Below are 16962 nucleotides of genomic sequence, written 5' to 3'. Positions count from 1 at the left end.
GCCTGGTGCCCTGGGAAGGGTGCTCTCTCTCTCTCTCTCCCCCCACTCATGACCCTGGGGTGGAGACAGTGCCTGAGCAGGCTGGCCTGTTTTTAAAGTGCTCTGACGTGCAGTGCTACTGTCGGAAGGGGTGAGGAGCGGGCCGCAGGAGAGCTTCTCACGCCTGCCAGTCCTGTGCTTGGGCTGAGCTCCGTCTGCCCCAGGGCTGAAGGAGTAATGCAGGCTGGGAGAGTGATTCTCACGTGCATTCCTTGGCGTTGATGCTACTCCCCTTTCTCCCCTGGGGCCTGGGAGATGAGACCTCTGGGTGTTTGGTTTTTGTTTTGTTTGATGCTCCCAGGAAAATGAGAGCACGTTCCAGGAAGCCCAGCGAGAGCACACAGTCAGATCTGGTATTCCCAGCCGTCCCCGTCCTCCACACCCCTGTTGATTATCCCACGCAGGTCTCTCCTCAGAGTCCCTTGCCGAAGCCTTTCCCAGTTGGCGCTGCTGCGGGAGGTACTTCGAGACACTGAGGGCGTAGGAAGGGGCAGGTGGGGGCTGAAGGCACAGCCCAGCTCCAGTTTTTCCACCGAGTCTTTGTCCAAGTCCTCAGAGCCCCGGGTGTGGAAGGCCCGCGCGTAGCGTTGGATCCGCTGCCGGTTGAGATCCTGCCTGTCTTCCACCCTGTGGAATGCAGGCGGACTTTAGAGACAACCAGGACTTGAAGAGAAGATCCCAGAAGGATGCTTGCGTCTCATCCCCTGGTCCCCCCATCCCCGCCATTGCTGGCCTTTCCCCTTCTCTGCACCCGTGGGGGATGCCTGGGTCCCTGGCCCCTTGGCAGCCAGGCCTCAGGAAGCAGCAGGCTCTCCCACAGGCTCCCTAGATGCTTTGAGAAGTCCAAGCTCCAAACGGGGCCCCTTCCTCAGCAGCTCAATCAACAAGCACACAGCCTGGGGAGCACCCAGGCATCCACGGGGACCCCAGGAACGGGAAGTTGTCTGAGCAGAGGGACACCCAGCCGATGAGTCTTCTCAGGGGACGCCTACCCCCGCGTGTCACTCACCGCAGGAACCAGCGGTCCCCCAGGCCGTACTCCCGTCCGCAGATCCCAGAGCGAGGCCATAGGCAGCGAGGCAGCTTCCGCTCCAGCATCACCGTGGTGGCCACGATCTGCATATAGGGACAAAAGGGGAAGTCAGAGATGAGGCTGGGTGCAGACAGAGGAATGAGAACTGCAGACTGAGAAGGAGGAGAGGATGCGGGCAAAGGGTAACAGTCTAGCAGTGGCAAGGAAACGTGCGAGCTCGCGGTTTCCCAAGGGTGATGAACAATGCCCCTGGATCTGGGAGGTGGTGCTGGCTTTGTTGACCCTCTTCAGTGGGAGAGAGTTGATAGGGCTTGAGACCAACAATTCTTTACCCAATGACCTGACATCCATGACGCAGCCAGGCCAGAGGCAGGAGAAAGGAGGCAGAAGCCCCATTCCCAGGAGCACAGGGACCAGAGAAAGCAAAGAGAAAGGGGTCCTAAGGGCTCCCAGATATTTTAGCCCTACAGATATAAAGGCCACTTATCAATACAATAATCTCACTTAGAATATCAATATATATTCCTGGAGAAAATATTTTCCTGAGCGGACCTTATTTCCCAGCTTCGTTTTTCCACTCTGTTTTCTACACACCACAGTTAAACGCCTTCCAGTTTGGGAAATTTCCATTTTTATTTTGCTGAATTGATTTTTTTAGATAAATTATTTTCTAGGTGTTTTTTCAATGAGGATTTGATTCATCGCATGATCGTCTCCCTATCTTGAAGCTCTGGCTGAAGATAGCTTCTGCTACTACAGGAAGTTTTTGTGGCATTATCTTTAACACATCCAACTTTTCACATCAACTTTTTGCAGACTTAAAAATTATCAAGAAGACTTGATACTCCAGTTTTCATTTGGGAACCAAATGTACTGAGTGCAGTTTTAGCCACCGTTAGCTTTATTTTCTGTTGATTTATTTCTTGATTCCTCTAGAAAACACTGAGCTTTTAATTGTTGAGAAAACTGTGAGGCATTCTTCTCAGCGATTCCAGTATTGCCCAGTTGAATTGCTAATCAGTGCTTCTGTGCACTTTGCATGATTTTGCTTGCTTTGCCACAACTGTCCAATGTAAGTAGAGTCGAGAGATTCCGCCTCTCCCTGAGCTTGGCAGGTTCCTTGGTAGGAAGGGGAGGAGGTGCCCTAGCCCTCCCAGCCACCAGGGGGCTCACCTGGGCCCTCCACAGCTCATCCCGCTCGTGGGCCACTCGCCAGTGAGTGTCGCCCATCATGGCGATGAGGAGGTTGAGCATGAGCAGCGTGGCAATGATGGCGAAGGCAGCGTAGGTGATGCTGTACATGAAGGGCAGGTCCACGTTGTAGTTGGCAGGGCCATCGATGATGGTGAGGAACAGCTCGAAGGTGCTGAACAGGGCCATGGGGTAGTCGTAGAAGTGGCCCAGCTCCTCCGGGTCTTCTGTCTGGAAGATGATATAGAAGGCTGCTCCACCCAAGGGAGGTGAGGGTTACCATGGCAACCGTGCAGGCGACCAGCCCACCCGGGCTCCGCATCTGCGTCCATCCTGGTCCCTTCATCTCAGTATCACCAGCCCTGCAGTGCTCCAGACTTTGGGTTTTTAAAGTCCCTAGTTTTCTACGAGCCTCATCTTGATCCCAAGAGCTACCTCTCCCTCACACTCCTGATTCTTCTCACCTCTGGAAGATGTCCCATCCTCTGACATCATATGGTCTCCTCTGATCTCTGCATTAATCCTCCTCCCCAAGTTTAGCCTGAGCCAGTGCCCCCTAGATTTTCTCATCTCCTCCCTGCCGTGGTCTCTGATCCTGGACAGATGATTACCTGAAGCGAAGCCCAGGATGACCACAGCCATCAGCCAGCAGAAGCGCATCAGGTCACCAAAAATCATCTAGAGGGAGCAGGAGGCAGAGAACATCTACATACATTCCCCAAGCAATTGCCCTGTCCAACCTCTAACAGGTCTAATCCTAATAAGCCTCACAGCTCCACCCTCTGGGACAGGGACTGGCTAACTATGGCCTGCAGGCCAGATCTACCTGTCCTGTTTTGGTGTGGCCTTTGAACTGAAAAGGGTTTCTCCATATTTAAAGGATTGTTAAAAAAAAAAAAAAGAAGAAGAAAAAATACATGCAATGAAGCCATGCGTGGCTTGCAAAGCCTGGAATGTCTACTGTTCGGCCCTTGATGGGACTGTCTGCTGACTGCCACTCTGGGGCCTTTCTCTAGGGAGCTTGGGGGGAGGACTGACCTTCTGGATCATGATGGTGAAGGGGCCCAGCATCTGGAATCCTCGGGCGAAGTACATGACGTTGCACCAGCCCAGCACCAGGGCAAAGGACATAGGCACCACCTCCCCGTTGGCACTGGTGAGCCGCATCACCATGGTCACCAGCACCATGAAGGCATAGGTGATGCTGGGGGAGCAGGGAGGAGGGTGATGAGGGGAGGGCTGGGATGATCATGGGGACCCGACAGCAAGAATGTAGCTGGGAAAGTGCACACACATGCAGATTCAGCCTCCCCACACTCCAGGCACAGGGTCATACACACAGCACTAGAGAGGGAGCTCTGGAGCTAAGGTTCTTGAGAGATCAGGAATCCAGGGAGTGCAACTGGAGCTGTGAGGGAAGGGATGGGAGTGAGAGGAAGGAGACTCACATGAGGACATGGAATGGACCCCCAAGGATGGTCTGTCCAAAGAAGCGAGTGACCCCCATTCTGAAGATGTCTGGAATCTAAAGAGAAGTCAGGGAGACACAAAGGCACTCAGAGACCGGAACTCGGGCTGGATTCCTGGAGCAGACAGCCTCGCCCAGATTCCATCCACACCTCACCTCTACCAGCAGGATGATGACAGCCCCAATGACAGTCACCAGCTCCCCCACCAGCCGGATGTCATCCTTAGGGGTCATGTAGGCTTCCTGAGTGAGAAGAACGGTCAAAACATTCAGGGCTTTCAGGCATCTGCCCTGGGTTTCCATGGTGCCCAGGGTCACCAGCCCCAGCAGATTCTTTTTAATCTGTGAGGTTAGGCTCTTCTCAAACTCTGTTCTCAGAGTAAGAGCCTATGGTGTTTCTGTGGGCATGCATTTGGAGTTTGTACTCATGTATTTGAGACTGAAACAAGAGGAGAAATGGTGTGAGGAGGGGAAGGGACACAAGTCTGAGAAAAAGCAGAGACTCAAGTCCTGCCCTGCTGATCTGCTTCTCCGAGGGTGTCACCTGAAATAACTTCTGCTGTAAGAGGGTGTTGTCCCGGGAGCTCGTGCGGTTATTGGTCCTGGGCTTCAGGGGGCGGTTGACGCAGCACATGGTAAAGCAGATGATGTACAGCAGGTATATGGCACCCAGCACGCAGAAGTACGGCCGCCCGTACCGCTTCCACTTGAGGCTCACCAGCTCCTTCACTGGCGTCTGGTCCAGGATCTGGCGAGCCTGCAACAGAAAGAGAACAGGTAGCTCAGAGACCCTGACACCCCTCCCCTGCCACAGCCTTCTGTGACAAGCCCTACCTCCCGCTTCTTGGTGGTGATGATAAGTTCCAGCAGGGACTGCTCATCCCCCGAGGAGTCAATCTCCGTGAGGTCATAGAGGGTCGAGGTCAGTGGCCCATACGTCCACTGGGTGTGCTTCCGCTTCTGCATCAGGTGCTGGAACATCTAAGGGAAAGTGGAGGTGACTCAGGATCAGTAAGCAAATGGGACGGTCATGGAGTGCGGATGGGATGCATGTGCAGGAGGACAGCACCCCTGGAGAGGGTGGGTGCCCTTTCATTTTGACGACAGCCCTTAGAGGTTGTCCTCTCCCTTGACTCCCTCCAGAGCTTGGAAAGGGGAGATGAGAGGCTGTAGGGCCCTGCTCTGGGGAATGAAAGGGCAGGTGGGCTGGGGTGTTACACACAATCCCAGCATGGGATCTAGACTCTGTAACCCTCAATGCCTCAGGGGAAAAAGAGTGGGCAAGAAAGGGAACAGGGAGCAAGACTGAAAGGGGTTGAAAAGTTTCTATCTAAGCATATGTTCACCTCTGTTTCTCCCAGGACCAGCGGGGTAGGTTGAGGGTCATTAGAAAGACACCTCAGGGATATGGAGTATCTCTTACCACAGTGTTACCCTCCACTCCAGCCAGCTTGAAGGGGGTGAGACCCTGGTGATTGGGCACAAGGTCCAGGGGCTGCAGGTGGTCCCCATGTCTGTCGTAGGACAGCAGAAGGTTGTACATCTGGCAGGCAAAGGTTTTGTTGGGCTGGAGGATGAGGATGTGTAACACTGTGTTTCCTGGGGAGGACACAGGGTATCATGTGGGCACTGGCCTCATGTCCCTGATGATGTTCCCATCCCCACCCGGGGGTCTTCCTGAAGATTCCAGCCCTTCTCTTCACCCTGCCCCTGGATCCCTGCAGCATCCCGGCTTCCCTCCCCATCCCAGCTCTTACCCAGGGAGTCCTGGGCCCGGATGTCGGCTCCATGCTCGATGAGCAGCCGCACGATCTCCTCGCTGTTCACACAGGCAGCAAAGGACAAAGGGTGCTCCCCTGGGGACACAGAGAGATCCATGGCAGGAGGGTGCAGGATGGCAGGATGGGGTGGGCAGTCTATCCCAAGTGACAGCCTTCTCCTCCTCCCCATCTCAGCTCAAGGCTTGGGGACACTTTTCCAGCAGAACCAGAGGATGGGTGGTGGGGTAAATTGGCCTCTCGCCTAATTAAGCCCTAGAAGGACTGCCCCTCCCAACAGATAGAGCTGAAGGCAGGACCCTCCTCCACCTGGCCTCCCTCTGCCTTGCCCGCCTCTCCAGCTGTCCCTCCTCCAAGCCCAGCCCTGCTCTCACCAAAGTAGATGAGGTTATGGGGACTTCGACGGAAGGCAGTGCCCGTGGCTCTGGCAGAGACACTGGCCCTGTGGGCGAGCAGGGCTCGGACCAGGTTCACGTTCTGGTTCACAACAGCGATGTGCAGTGCAGTCTGACCTGGCCCAGAGACAGCCGTCAGTCACAGGTCTGTCCCCAGGATCCTGCATGGGGTCCCTCCCGTCTGCACCCCTGGTCTGTTTCCCTCAGGGGCAGCCTGGGATGGAGAACAGGGAGCCCTTGGGTGTTCAGGATTCCCAGGGGTTCCAGCTGCCGCCCATCTCTTCCACTTCTCCAGGCCCCTGGCATTTCAGGGGGCAGGCATTCTAGTGACGTGCAGTCAGGACTGACATGGAAGAAGGGAGGCAGAGAAGAGAAAAAGGAGTAGGAGACTCAGACCCCCTCTTTGTCTTTCCCAAATTATCCACCATAGAGACTGACTTAAAATACCCCACCAATCGCTCCTGCTCTTCACACTAAGCCCATGGGCCCCTCACCCTCATACAGTTCAGATGTCATGGGCTCAAAGACCAGCTCCGGGGCAGCCTCCATCAGCACCATGGCGGCCTCCAGATTGTCGTAGAGGGCTGCTATGTGTAGCGCCGTTTCCCCCATGGCTCCTGGCATTTACAGAGAGGTGGGTCACATGGCTTCCATGGGACAGGGGCTAGGGGACAATAGATTCAGAGGCCAACAGCACAGCACAAGGTCCTGGGCACTCCCGGGAGGCGCTGGGTGTGGGGTTCACCTAGGAGGTGGTGCTGAGGGTCTGCTTCTTACCTCTCTGGTGCACCTCGCAGTCCTCATACTTGAGCAACTTGCTCAGGGCCCGGACATCATTCTCTTTGGCAGCTAGAAGGAGAGGAGACTCCCAGATCCTACAGAGGAATGGAATAGGAAAGGTGGAAACAGGGAGCATAGTGGAGGGAAAGGCCCTGGCTTCACTCCATTATACACAGATGTGTGCGGCTCAGCTGCAGGAACCTCAAGGTCTTCAGTCAAGGCAGGCGGGGCCATTGATGTCTTTTTACAGTCAGTAAACATGAATCAACTTTTTGCCCATGCGTTTGAGACTGTCCGCGACTGGTTTCCTACCCCCCGGGGCCTGGGGCCAGAATGTACTGTGTGTGAATGTATTATCAGTGCACTGCAGGTATGGAGGGGAGGAGTTCTACTTAGGCATGTGCTTACCTGCTAGACATGTGCTTACCTGCTAGACAGACATGTGCTTACCTGCTAGACAGACATGTGCTTACCTGCTAGACAGACATGTGCTTACCTGCTAGCCAGTTCACCCCTGGAGTGGTCCTGTTCTACCCTCACCAAGTGCCCTGAGATTGCCCTCTAGTATGAGCCTTGTTTGCATGGACTGAGGGGTGCAAGCAATTCCTGTCTCATATTTGTGGAGGACGTCACACGCAGAGGCTAGCAGGATTTCTCCTGTTGCATCATCCTCTGCCCACTCGACCTTCTCAGCAGAACCCTTTGAGTACCCTCCCAACAATAGCATCTTCAGGGCTTAACACAAAAGAACAGTGGCCCTTAAGAACCAGGCTGGCTCCAGGCTTCCCTTCCTCCTAGGTGTTCACTCATTCATTCACTCATTCATTCATTTTCTCTGTCTCTGCCTTTCTGTCTCTCGTCTTTCTTCTCACATCATCTCCATGGCCTTCCTTCTTGAAGTGGAGCCCTGGATCCACAGCAGCACTTGAGCCCTTATAAGAAATGAAAATGCTCAGGCTGACCCTTCCACCTAGCAAATCCAAATCTGCGGTTTAAGAAGATTCCCAGCTGATTCCTGTGCACAGGAAAGTTTGAGAAGCACTGCTCAAGGCAGTAGTTATTTGCGCGTGCACCCTGCATGCAAAAACCGGTGGCAACAAATCAGAGACCAGCTCAGGGATCTCAGTTTCCAAACAGCTCACGTTAAAGCTTGTGAAGCAGCGTTCTCCATCATTTTCAGACCAGCTGTCTGGAGGGCTTCAGGTGCTACTTTATTTTGGCTATTGGCCCCTAAGACATAAACTATGGCCAACAATGATAGATGTAAAGAAAAAAGAGAATCCAACCTAGAGGATTCATTCATTGAATTTCATGTGAATCTGAATGCTACCATTCTGCCCTCTGATGCTTCTTGGGTTTGCCCAAATTGAGATACATGGATCCTTCTTTTTTTTTTCCCTGAGTCAGATTAGTCTCTCCTTACTTATCCTCTTCTCACTTGTTTTAGGCCAAATTATCTTCTCCGACTCCCTAGATCATTTCTTTATTCTTATTCCTACTGTGTGCTAAAAATCTCTTTTAAAATTAGAACTTACCCCAACTAAGACACATGGGTCCCTTTGATTCAATTTTCTCTCTTGGCCTGGAGCTATTTGGTCTTTCTATGGGAGTAAATGAAGTAACTCTGTTTATCCATAGTTTGACAGTTATGTGACATACAAAAAGACATAGACAGGAGCTTGCTTTCTAAAATGCTGGCAGTGGCAAGAAATTGCTCCATAGCTGGAGGTAGAAGGACAATCAGAGAGAAGACATCAGCGCACTCATCTCCTCTGCCCTGCCCCCAGTGCATGGCAGCAGCCACCAAGTCCTGTCGGTTCAACATGGAAAGCTCTCTCTTCTTTCAGTCCCTACCTCCTTGCTCCTGCTAACCTTCATTAATTCATGTCCTCATTCTCTAGCCAAAGATTAGCAAAATATTCTTTTTACCAGTTTCCCTGCACCCTATATACCCTCATCCATCCTTCTTGATGCTGTTGAGATAATCTTTCTAAATGGCAAATGCAAAAGTCCAATGGGTCCTCAGCTGCTGAGGAAAGGAACACAGAAGCTCTTTAAGGTCTGTGTGCAGCTGCTTTTCCAAGCTCTGCACTTCCCGCCCACTCCTTGTACCTGGCATTTTGGTCTTATCATGCCTCAGCACTGCAGAGCACACCATTCTCCCTATGTCTGTGCCCTTGGGGCTCCTTCCTTCTAGACTCCAACTCCCCCAGTCCACCAGTTTGTTCACTGTGTCTTCTGCAGTGCCTATGCCTAGAAATATGCCTAGAATGGTGAAAATGCTCACTGACATCATCTGTGGAGTGAATGAATCAGCAGCAATGCCAAAAGGTGGTTTGGCTCAACTGCTCCTCCTCATTATTTTCATCAGCTGCCCCCAAGCCAACCTTCAGCAAGCACATAAGTGAAAAATAGTACACTTGGTATTCGAACGCAGCTTCAAAAGGTGTTTTCTACATTCCCCATCACCACCACTTCAACCATATGCACAAAGCCCTCCTCTCTAGACACCCTAGACTGGGGGAAAAACAATCCCCAGCACCACACACACACATACACACACGCACGCGAAAGTTCTTCACTCTCTCCCGTGGCCTTCTATTTCAGCATCTTTCACTGGGTGCTGTAATTGCTATGCATCTGTCTCTCCCTCTACGCTAAGGGTACTCAGGGGCAGAGACCAGTCACTTACTCATCTTTACATCCCTTCCCTGCCCTCCTCCAGTGTGCTTCCACTTTTGTGTCCATTTTGACCAATCGTGGGAAAGATGGATGGCAAATCTACAAATTGGTCCAGAGTTCTACTCGCTGTATCCTAGACGTTAGTGGTGATATAGTCAGTGGCAGGCTCAAAGGTTCCCCTCTGGTCCCTACACATCTCTGAAGCTGCCAATGTCCCCTATAAGCCTCCATTCCCTGTCAATTCATTTTTTATCCTCTGCTGGCATGGCCTAGGAAAAACAAAAAGCTACCGTCGGACCTAGAGTTGCTAGAGTTACCAAATAAAAATACAACATGCTTAGTTAAATTTGAATGTTAGATGCACAATTTTTTTTAGAACAAGCATGTCACATGCAATATTGGGGATACACTTATACTAGCAGCTTATTCGTTATTTCAAATTCAAATTGAACTGAATGTCCTGTATTTTATCTGGCACCTAGTGAGAGCACACCCTATGTGAAGAACCAGCTGATGACCCAACCCAGCAAGGTTTGTAGAGAACTAGCCTCCTCTGACTGTGAACTCCAGAATCCAGCAAAAAGGGGGACCCAGTCTGTGGATGGGTTTAGAGGGTATCAGGCCGAGCCATTACTTGCAATAACACTATGTGTCCACAAGGGGACAGCAGAGAAAGCCTAACTCACCTGCTTGGCAGTAAGCCTGACCCCCCCCAAACACCTGACTCTCTCCTTGGGGTCACTGAAGGAGGTGCATAGAGCCGACTTACCCAAAGATTCCCATGCTTGGGGGACAAATAGTTTTTTCAGTAGCAACTCATCATAGGAGTTTAGATCACAACACGGGGGTCAAGGACAGGGACAGTCCTCACCGCAAAGAATTATCCTGTCCAAAATGTCAATAGTGCCAAGGTGAGGAAACCCTGATTCAGAGGTACAATTATTCATAATCCATTTTAGAAGGAGAATTCTTCACTCTAAAAGGAATCAGAAATTTCCTATACATAAAAATGTTTTCTTATGGCTCATTAAATACTCAACTAAGGAAGAAATTAAAAAAAAAAAAGTGAAGCCTTTTAAGCTCCCACTGATCAAGCACTCAAAAGAGATTATAGAGCAAATCAGAAACTGTAACAATATAAAAGGTATGTTCAGATTCTAGAATGTTTTCTTTTACTGGGTAATAAATTATAATAAAATTGAATGGTCTAGTTCAATACTAGACTGGTGAAAATCAACTAAGGGGTTCCTGGCATAAAATCTAGCACATTATTTGTTCAGCAAACAAATCAATGACCTCCCTCTGAGCCACCAAGGGAGGATTCCTGACTTCCTCTGTCTCCTCCATCCCACGCCCTAATCAGCACCTCCATCTTCATAGATGTGTGTACCGTGTGCATGAGTCCAGTTTGGGTTTTAGTTGCTGGGAAACAAGGCAGGATCACGAGACTCTTGAGAAAAGTTCAAATAAGATTTTTTAGAGCCAGAAAGCCCCCCAGAAATTGAGTCAAATCTGCTCATGTAACAGATGGAGGAAGCAAGTCAGAGACAGCCAGGACCCGTCCTGCCCCACCGGCCATTTCTTGGTCATGATTCTCAGTGTTAATCAGGGCTGGAAGAGGAGTTAGAGAAGACAGGCACGGGTCCCACTGGTCTCTCCACAAATACCTTTCCCACCAGCGAGTGTGTGCCCTCTGGGCAGGGATGGGGCTGGTACATGACATGGCTGGCTGCTCAGACTGCATGGCCTCTCACATTCCTGGGTGATACAGTGCTATGCGGGTGAAGTTCATGACCCCGCTCACTCCTGCAGCATCTCACTCATGATCACTTGTGCTATTTACCACCCTCCAACACAGGCCGAATATTTCTCCCAGGTTTCAGAAAAGGAAACTGAGGCAGCATGACCAAATCATTGCCAGAAGATCACATAGAGTTAAAGGCAGGATGCTTGACCAAGAATCCAGCCCCAGGCTCTGACCACTAAATTATGTGGTTCTTCTAGTTTTATGGCTCCTCCTGATTTTTCTTGGGGGTTGGGGGGTGGGCGGGCCTGAGCAGTGACCACAATGAAGGAAAGAGCAGTAATGTGTGGGGCGGAGGCATACAGAGGGCACTTGCGGGCCACCTCCCTCCAGCTCAGGCTCCCGGCGATGGGATCAGGAAGCCAATGTGGCTGTTGAGAGACTTGGAATCGGCTGCCATCCTAAGTGCCATAGCTCCTTTTGTGCACATAAGTAGACATCTGTGCATTTGCAGGCAGGCATGTGCGCAAGCATTTACCAAGGCAGGAGTGCACGATATACCAGAGAAGCGCAGGGCTGACTTTACAGACAATGGATTCCATATTTCACAGGTATTTAACCCCAAGAAAAGCTCCAGCAAGCATGGCCTTATTTCCAAATTGCTCCGTAGATGACAAAGTGCCGGCATAGGGGCAGAAGTGGGGTTCAGGTTAGACAGCCTCATGAAGCTGCCCAGCACACCCCACAGCAGCCGGAACCAGGTCTCACACTTTCTCCTCTGTGCTTCCAGAACACGTTTATATCCACCAAGCTCACCTTTAGCCCAAGTATCTGCCTGTCAGTAAACTTTGCTCATAGGGATGAGAACTCCCCGACAGCAGGGACTGGGTCGTATTCATTTTCTGCAGAAAGGTGGGGTGTCTGATGTTCAATAAATATGTAATGCATTAAATATCAGGAAGTGAGAAAATCCAAGCCCAAGGGGGAGATGACCTGGAAGAAATGGGAGAAAGTTGAGAGCTCAACTTGGATCCCAACAATGTAGATTTAAGCAGAGGGGGCTGCATGCTGAGCTCCAAGAAACGTCCACTGTAGAGAGAGAGGAGCGTTGGGTTCCCAGTCGCCCTGGGGAGGCCTCAAAGCCTTCCTTTCTCACGAGGCCATCCCGTACCCCCTTGGAATCCCACCCAATCCCACCCCACAGTTCTCCCCGTGAGTCCCCTTTGGAACAAATTCAGCTTCACCATTTACTTGCTCTGGGGTTCTGGGCCTGCCCCATTCATAGGGGGATAACAGGACCCACCTTCATTATGGTTACTGGGATTACGGAGATAGAGCATGTGTAGTAACTAGCACAGCACTGGGTTCTCAATCCATGGCTCGCACCTTCCCATTAGCTCACCCCTCATTCGTCCATATTGTTCCTGTTTACGTAATCATCCCATGTTTATCTCACTGCCCTCATGCCTTCTCTTTGGTTGACGGCACAGATTAGGAAACTCCCCTTGCAGGCAATTTCAGCATCCTTCTGGGAAGTGCCCACCCAAAGGGGAGTCACTGCTCTGGATACCTGATATCCAGGAAAAAGAAGCCCAAGAAAGTATGGAGGCCACTGGGGAGATCAGGGCAGGGAGCAGGCATCCCTCCCGAGGGTGGCATCAAGCTTTTCTAGCCAAAGGCTGCAGAGGTGGCCCCCATATGATCTGAGGAACGGTGGGGCAGACAGGACATGTGGAAGCAGCCTGTTCCCAGCCAGGCTCAGCTCAGGCCTCCACTCTGCTCTCCCCTGACATCGCACACAGGGAATTTCTACCACCCCTTCCAATCCCCCGGGCCTTTCTGTACTCTGTGCCTGGCTCCCCCGACCCTGGGGTCCTAAAAGTGGGAAGAGGATGAGAGAAGCCAGTGACGATGACCGACTGTCTAACAACAATGCCATTCTGTTGTCCCAAGATGTCATCGGCCAAACATGTGCTCCAGTCCCCACTCTCCCAGGCCTTGGGGGTAGGTGGGCGGCTGGAGTGAGAGACGGGAACCACAATTCACAGCAGGAGCACAGCCCCAGCCCAGAATCCTTCAGCAAAAGAAAACACAGGGGCCTCCAGGCAGCCTCCCCGGTCAGGCTAAAGCAGGCTCCTTCTCTTAGGGATAGAGGAAAACCCTAAGACACCAAGACTTCAGCTTTTCTCTATGAACAGATGTAGTGTCTGCCTCTTTCATGACCCAGGGAAAGCCCCAACAGGCAGGACTTCCTTCTAGCCTGCCACCAGCTGGGTGGAGAAATCTACCAGAGACCACATGTAGGGATAGCCCTGAGTTCCGATTCCCCGCTCCGCTCCTGCTCTGTACTCCAAGCTGCCATGGTGAAGAAAGCAGCAAATGGGTTTAGGGAAGTTTTCAGGGTTGGAAGCAGCCAGTGGACGTCCTTAGGGCTTAAACTCTAGAGTCTCAAATTCCACCACCTGAATGAGAGTGGGAGAGCCCAGGTCCTAGGAACATCTGTTATTTTGACCCGCTTCCCCCAACCCCCACCCGCACTAAGAGAGAGAAATAAACCCCAAGGTTGGGTCCGAGCTTTGTGAGTCTTCATATCCCCCCAGTGCTGGGCCAATAGCAGGGCCTTAGTCAATCTCCGATGAGACAAATGCATTGGAATGGCAGCTTTTTCAATTTTGTCTTATTTTCTGGTTCCTGGTGTCTGCAGTTCTCTCTGCTTCATTCAATCATTCATTCATTCCTCCATGCGAACATACATATACTATGTGTTCCTGCCAGAGACTGTTCTAGAGGCAGGGAGTCGAGATACAGAAGGCATTGTCCTCACCCGCCGTTCCCTCTTAGGTGGAGGGGCTGTGAGGCCCTATCCTTACAAGTCCCAGCAAAGCGCCTGGGCCTTAGAGACGCACTGACAAGAGGCTTGCAGAATCGAATTAGATCTTATGATAGTGAACACCTGTGCCTATCTCAGCCCCATCCTCTTTCACCAGCCCTACAGGCTGAGGATCTTGAGACAATATGCTCCCAAGGAGCCAGTGTGGGCCTGGGAGCACCATCTGTCCAGCCAGAGTGCCAAAAAAGACAGGAGGTGAGGGAGGAGTGAGGGGTAGAGGTGCAGGCCTGGGGCGGCGGGGAGGGGCGCAGACCAAGGGAGTCTTACCTCTTCTGCTGCAGTAGGTTCTGCTCATCTCGGCTCTGAGCCCAGGACTCCCGTCTCTGGAACCATCTGCAGAACTTGCTCCAGAGGCAGAGAATTAGCCCTTTCTCTTGGGGCAGTGACAACCCCATGGGGTGTAGGGCCGGCTCCTTGGGGGGCTGAGGCCGAGGCCAGACCCTGACGGGACTCAGCCTTGGGGCCACATCGGCCCCCCCAAGGGCCGGCCCGCCCTCTCCCTGTAGAGGTCCCGTCTCCTGTCTCCTGCCTTCGTGGCGAGTTCCTTGGGAGTCTCCCAGCAGCCCCAGCCAGACTGGAGAGGACTGAGAGTTTGTTACACTTGGCAGAGCCAGCCAGGACTCTGCAGGGCTGGCCTGTCGAGAGCTCCCGCTGGGAGTCAGCAGGAGGAGCGGGAGCTGCAGGGACACTCCCTCCCTCCTCCCAAATTACCTGAGATTTAAAGAGACAGGCCTGCCGCAGACGTGCCTACCAAGGGGGCCTTGTGCCAACTCCAATTCTTTCTCCACCCAGGTCTCTCTCCCTGCCCCCAGGCCAGACGTGACCGGGGAGACCTTCAAAGAGACTGGCGAGGCCTCCCTTGGACGTCAGGACACCCCGTGACCTACCTGGAGAGACTTCAGGCAGTGAGAGAAGAGGGGAGGGGTCAAGGCAGGCCGTTCCCAGGGTTGAGGGCCGCCAGGAGGGAGCACCCCACTTTCCCACGGTCCCTCTTCTGCCAGCCTTCTGCCCCGTGCTCTGCCTCCCCCTACTTATGTCCTGGAGAATTCAATTTTCTGGACTCTTCCAGTTTCATTCTTGCCAGGCCCAAAATAGGTATATAAATTGCCAAGATTCTCAGTTCTCCCAAACTTTCCTCTCAGTCCCTGTCACCCTTGGTTCGGCAGACTTTTTCTGGAAGGGCCGACGGGAGGTTTTCAAGCCACGTACACTCTCTAATGTACCTTCTTCTTCTCTGGTTTAGTTGTGGTGGTGGTTGTTTTTTAACAGCCCCCAAAGACGTAAAGTGCATTCTCCGCTCAGCAGCCAGGGCACGAAAATCTAGCTCTGGGCAGGTGCCCTTCTCGGGAGCACCACAGACTGTCCACAGCGCCCATGCGAGGGGTGGGTGCCCGATCAAATACAGGACATGTGGTCAAATTTGAATTTTAGATAAACAACAAAGAATTTTTTAGTATAAATATACCCCATGTTTTGCAAGCATTCTCTCCGCCAACGTTCCCGTGGAGGTGACATTTATTCAGCTGCTGCTGTGTGCTGGGCCCTTTAACTGAGCGTTCCCAGGTAAACACGTAACAAACCTGCAAGGCAGGTATTATTATCTGTATTGTACTGATGGGAGAAACCGAAGCTCACCTGGTAAAGGAGCTCTCCCAAGGCCATAGAAGTGGCAGAGGCAAGATTCACACCCATCCCTCATTTCAAGCCCATGTCTTTCTCCCTAGCACAGCCCCTTATTCTAACTGGCAAACAGAGTTTCAGAGAGGGGAAGCGACTTTTGCAGTCACACAGAAGAATGTCGGCATCAGGCATGGCCCACTCGCCGCCCACAACGAAGAGCTACGTCATGAGCTTGCTGGAAGCTGTCGGAAAGGTCATTTAGTTCAACTTTCCACTGGAAAGAGGCAGAAGCCCAGGCTGATCCAACCTCTTGGTGCTGGCCAGGTGCCAATGCCCTCAGGGCAGGTTCTGGTGTTCAGAGTCACAGGTGTGCGGATCACTTCCTAGCTTCAGAGTCTGTTTTGTCCTAACTTTCTCTGACTCAGAGTTGGAAGATCCAGCAAGGGGAGAGTGTGTCCATGTGCATGTGTGTGGTGTGTGTGTTCGTGATGTGCCATCGGTGGAGTGTTTTGTGTGTGGTGTGCTGTATGTGTATGATGTGCCTGGGGTGTGTTTGGTGTGTCTATGTGTGTGTGATATATGTGGTATGTGTAGGCATGGCCTATATGGTGTGTGGATGTGGTGTCTCTGATGGTGTGTGTGATGTGTGTTGTGTATATGTGTATTGTGGGAGGATTGTGTGTGTGTGCATGTATGGTGTTTAGTGGGTGATGTATATGGCATGTTTAAGGTGTGTGTGCGTGTATGTGAGGTATGCGTGTGTGTGTGTGGTGTACAGTTTGCCTGGTTTGTGGAGTGTGTGTATGGTGGGTTTGGTATGTGTGTATGTGTGGTGTGTGTGGTGTGTTTTGTGTGTATGTGTGGTGTGTGTTGTGTGTTTTGTGTGTATGTGTGGTGTGTGTGGTGTGTTTTGTGTGTATGTGTGGTGTGTGTGGTGTGTTTTGTGTGTATGGATGTCATGGGGTGTATGGCCTATGTGCTGTGTGTGGAGGGAGTCCATGTGTGGAGGGAGGTGGATGCTGAGATAGAGCAGGGTACGGAAGGGCCCCCTTCAAGTGGAAAGCTGTTGTGTTCCTGACGGTGGGTGGAGGTCAGGCCACGCAGCCCTGAGCCAACAGTTCAATTGGATTAGCTTCGTCCCCACCCACCCAGGTCAGTGGGTTCGGGCTGGGTTGGGAGAAGGTGCTAGAACCCAAACCTTGAACTTCAGACCTTTGTGCCCATTAAGCCAATTGTTTGTTGCTTGCTGACCCATTTAGCTCCGAAGACCTATTTATCTTCAAAGACCCCAGCTTAGTGTCTGGTGGGGCAGGGGATAAAGCACTGAGGCTTTCATCATGCT

At 52.0% G+C, this 16962-nt stretch overlaps 1 protein-coding gene across 1 annotated transcript; it reads right to left on the bottom strand.

Moving 5' to 3' along the window:
- Window positions 1-128: 128 nt before the first annotated feature.
- TRPV6 (transient receptor potential cation channel subfamily V member 6) lies at window positions 129-14410 on the bottom strand. The gene is made up of 15 exons (XM_012447445.2): window positions 14268-14410; window positions 6682-6779; window positions 6399-6521; window positions 5884-6021; window positions 5489-5587; window positions 5155-5330; window positions 4566-4712; window positions 4276-4488; window positions 3888-3974; window positions 3712-3788; window positions 3302-3467; window positions 2875-2941; window positions 2246-2514; window positions 1049-1155; window positions 129-666 (listed from the first exon to the last, which is right to left on the bottom strand). Exons 1-15 carry the CDS (start codon window positions 14393-14395, stop codon window positions 384-386), a joined length of 2178 nt encoding a protein of 725 aa, XP_012302868.1. The 5' UTR covers window positions 14396-14410; the 3' UTR covers window positions 129-383.
- Between the last annotated feature and the right edge of the window lie 2552 nt (window positions 14411-16962).

This window comes from Aotus nancymaae, unplaced genomic scaffold, assembly GCF_030222135.1.
Source record: "Aotus nancymaae isolate 86718 unplaced genomic scaffold, 86718_ANA_hifiasm-v0.15.2.pri h1tg000002l, whole genome shotgun sequence".
Classification (NCBI taxonomy): Eukaryota; Metazoa; Chordata; class Mammalia; order Primates; family Aotidae; genus Aotus; species Aotus nancymaae.
This window is presented reverse-complemented; position numbering and strand designations above follow the sequence as displayed.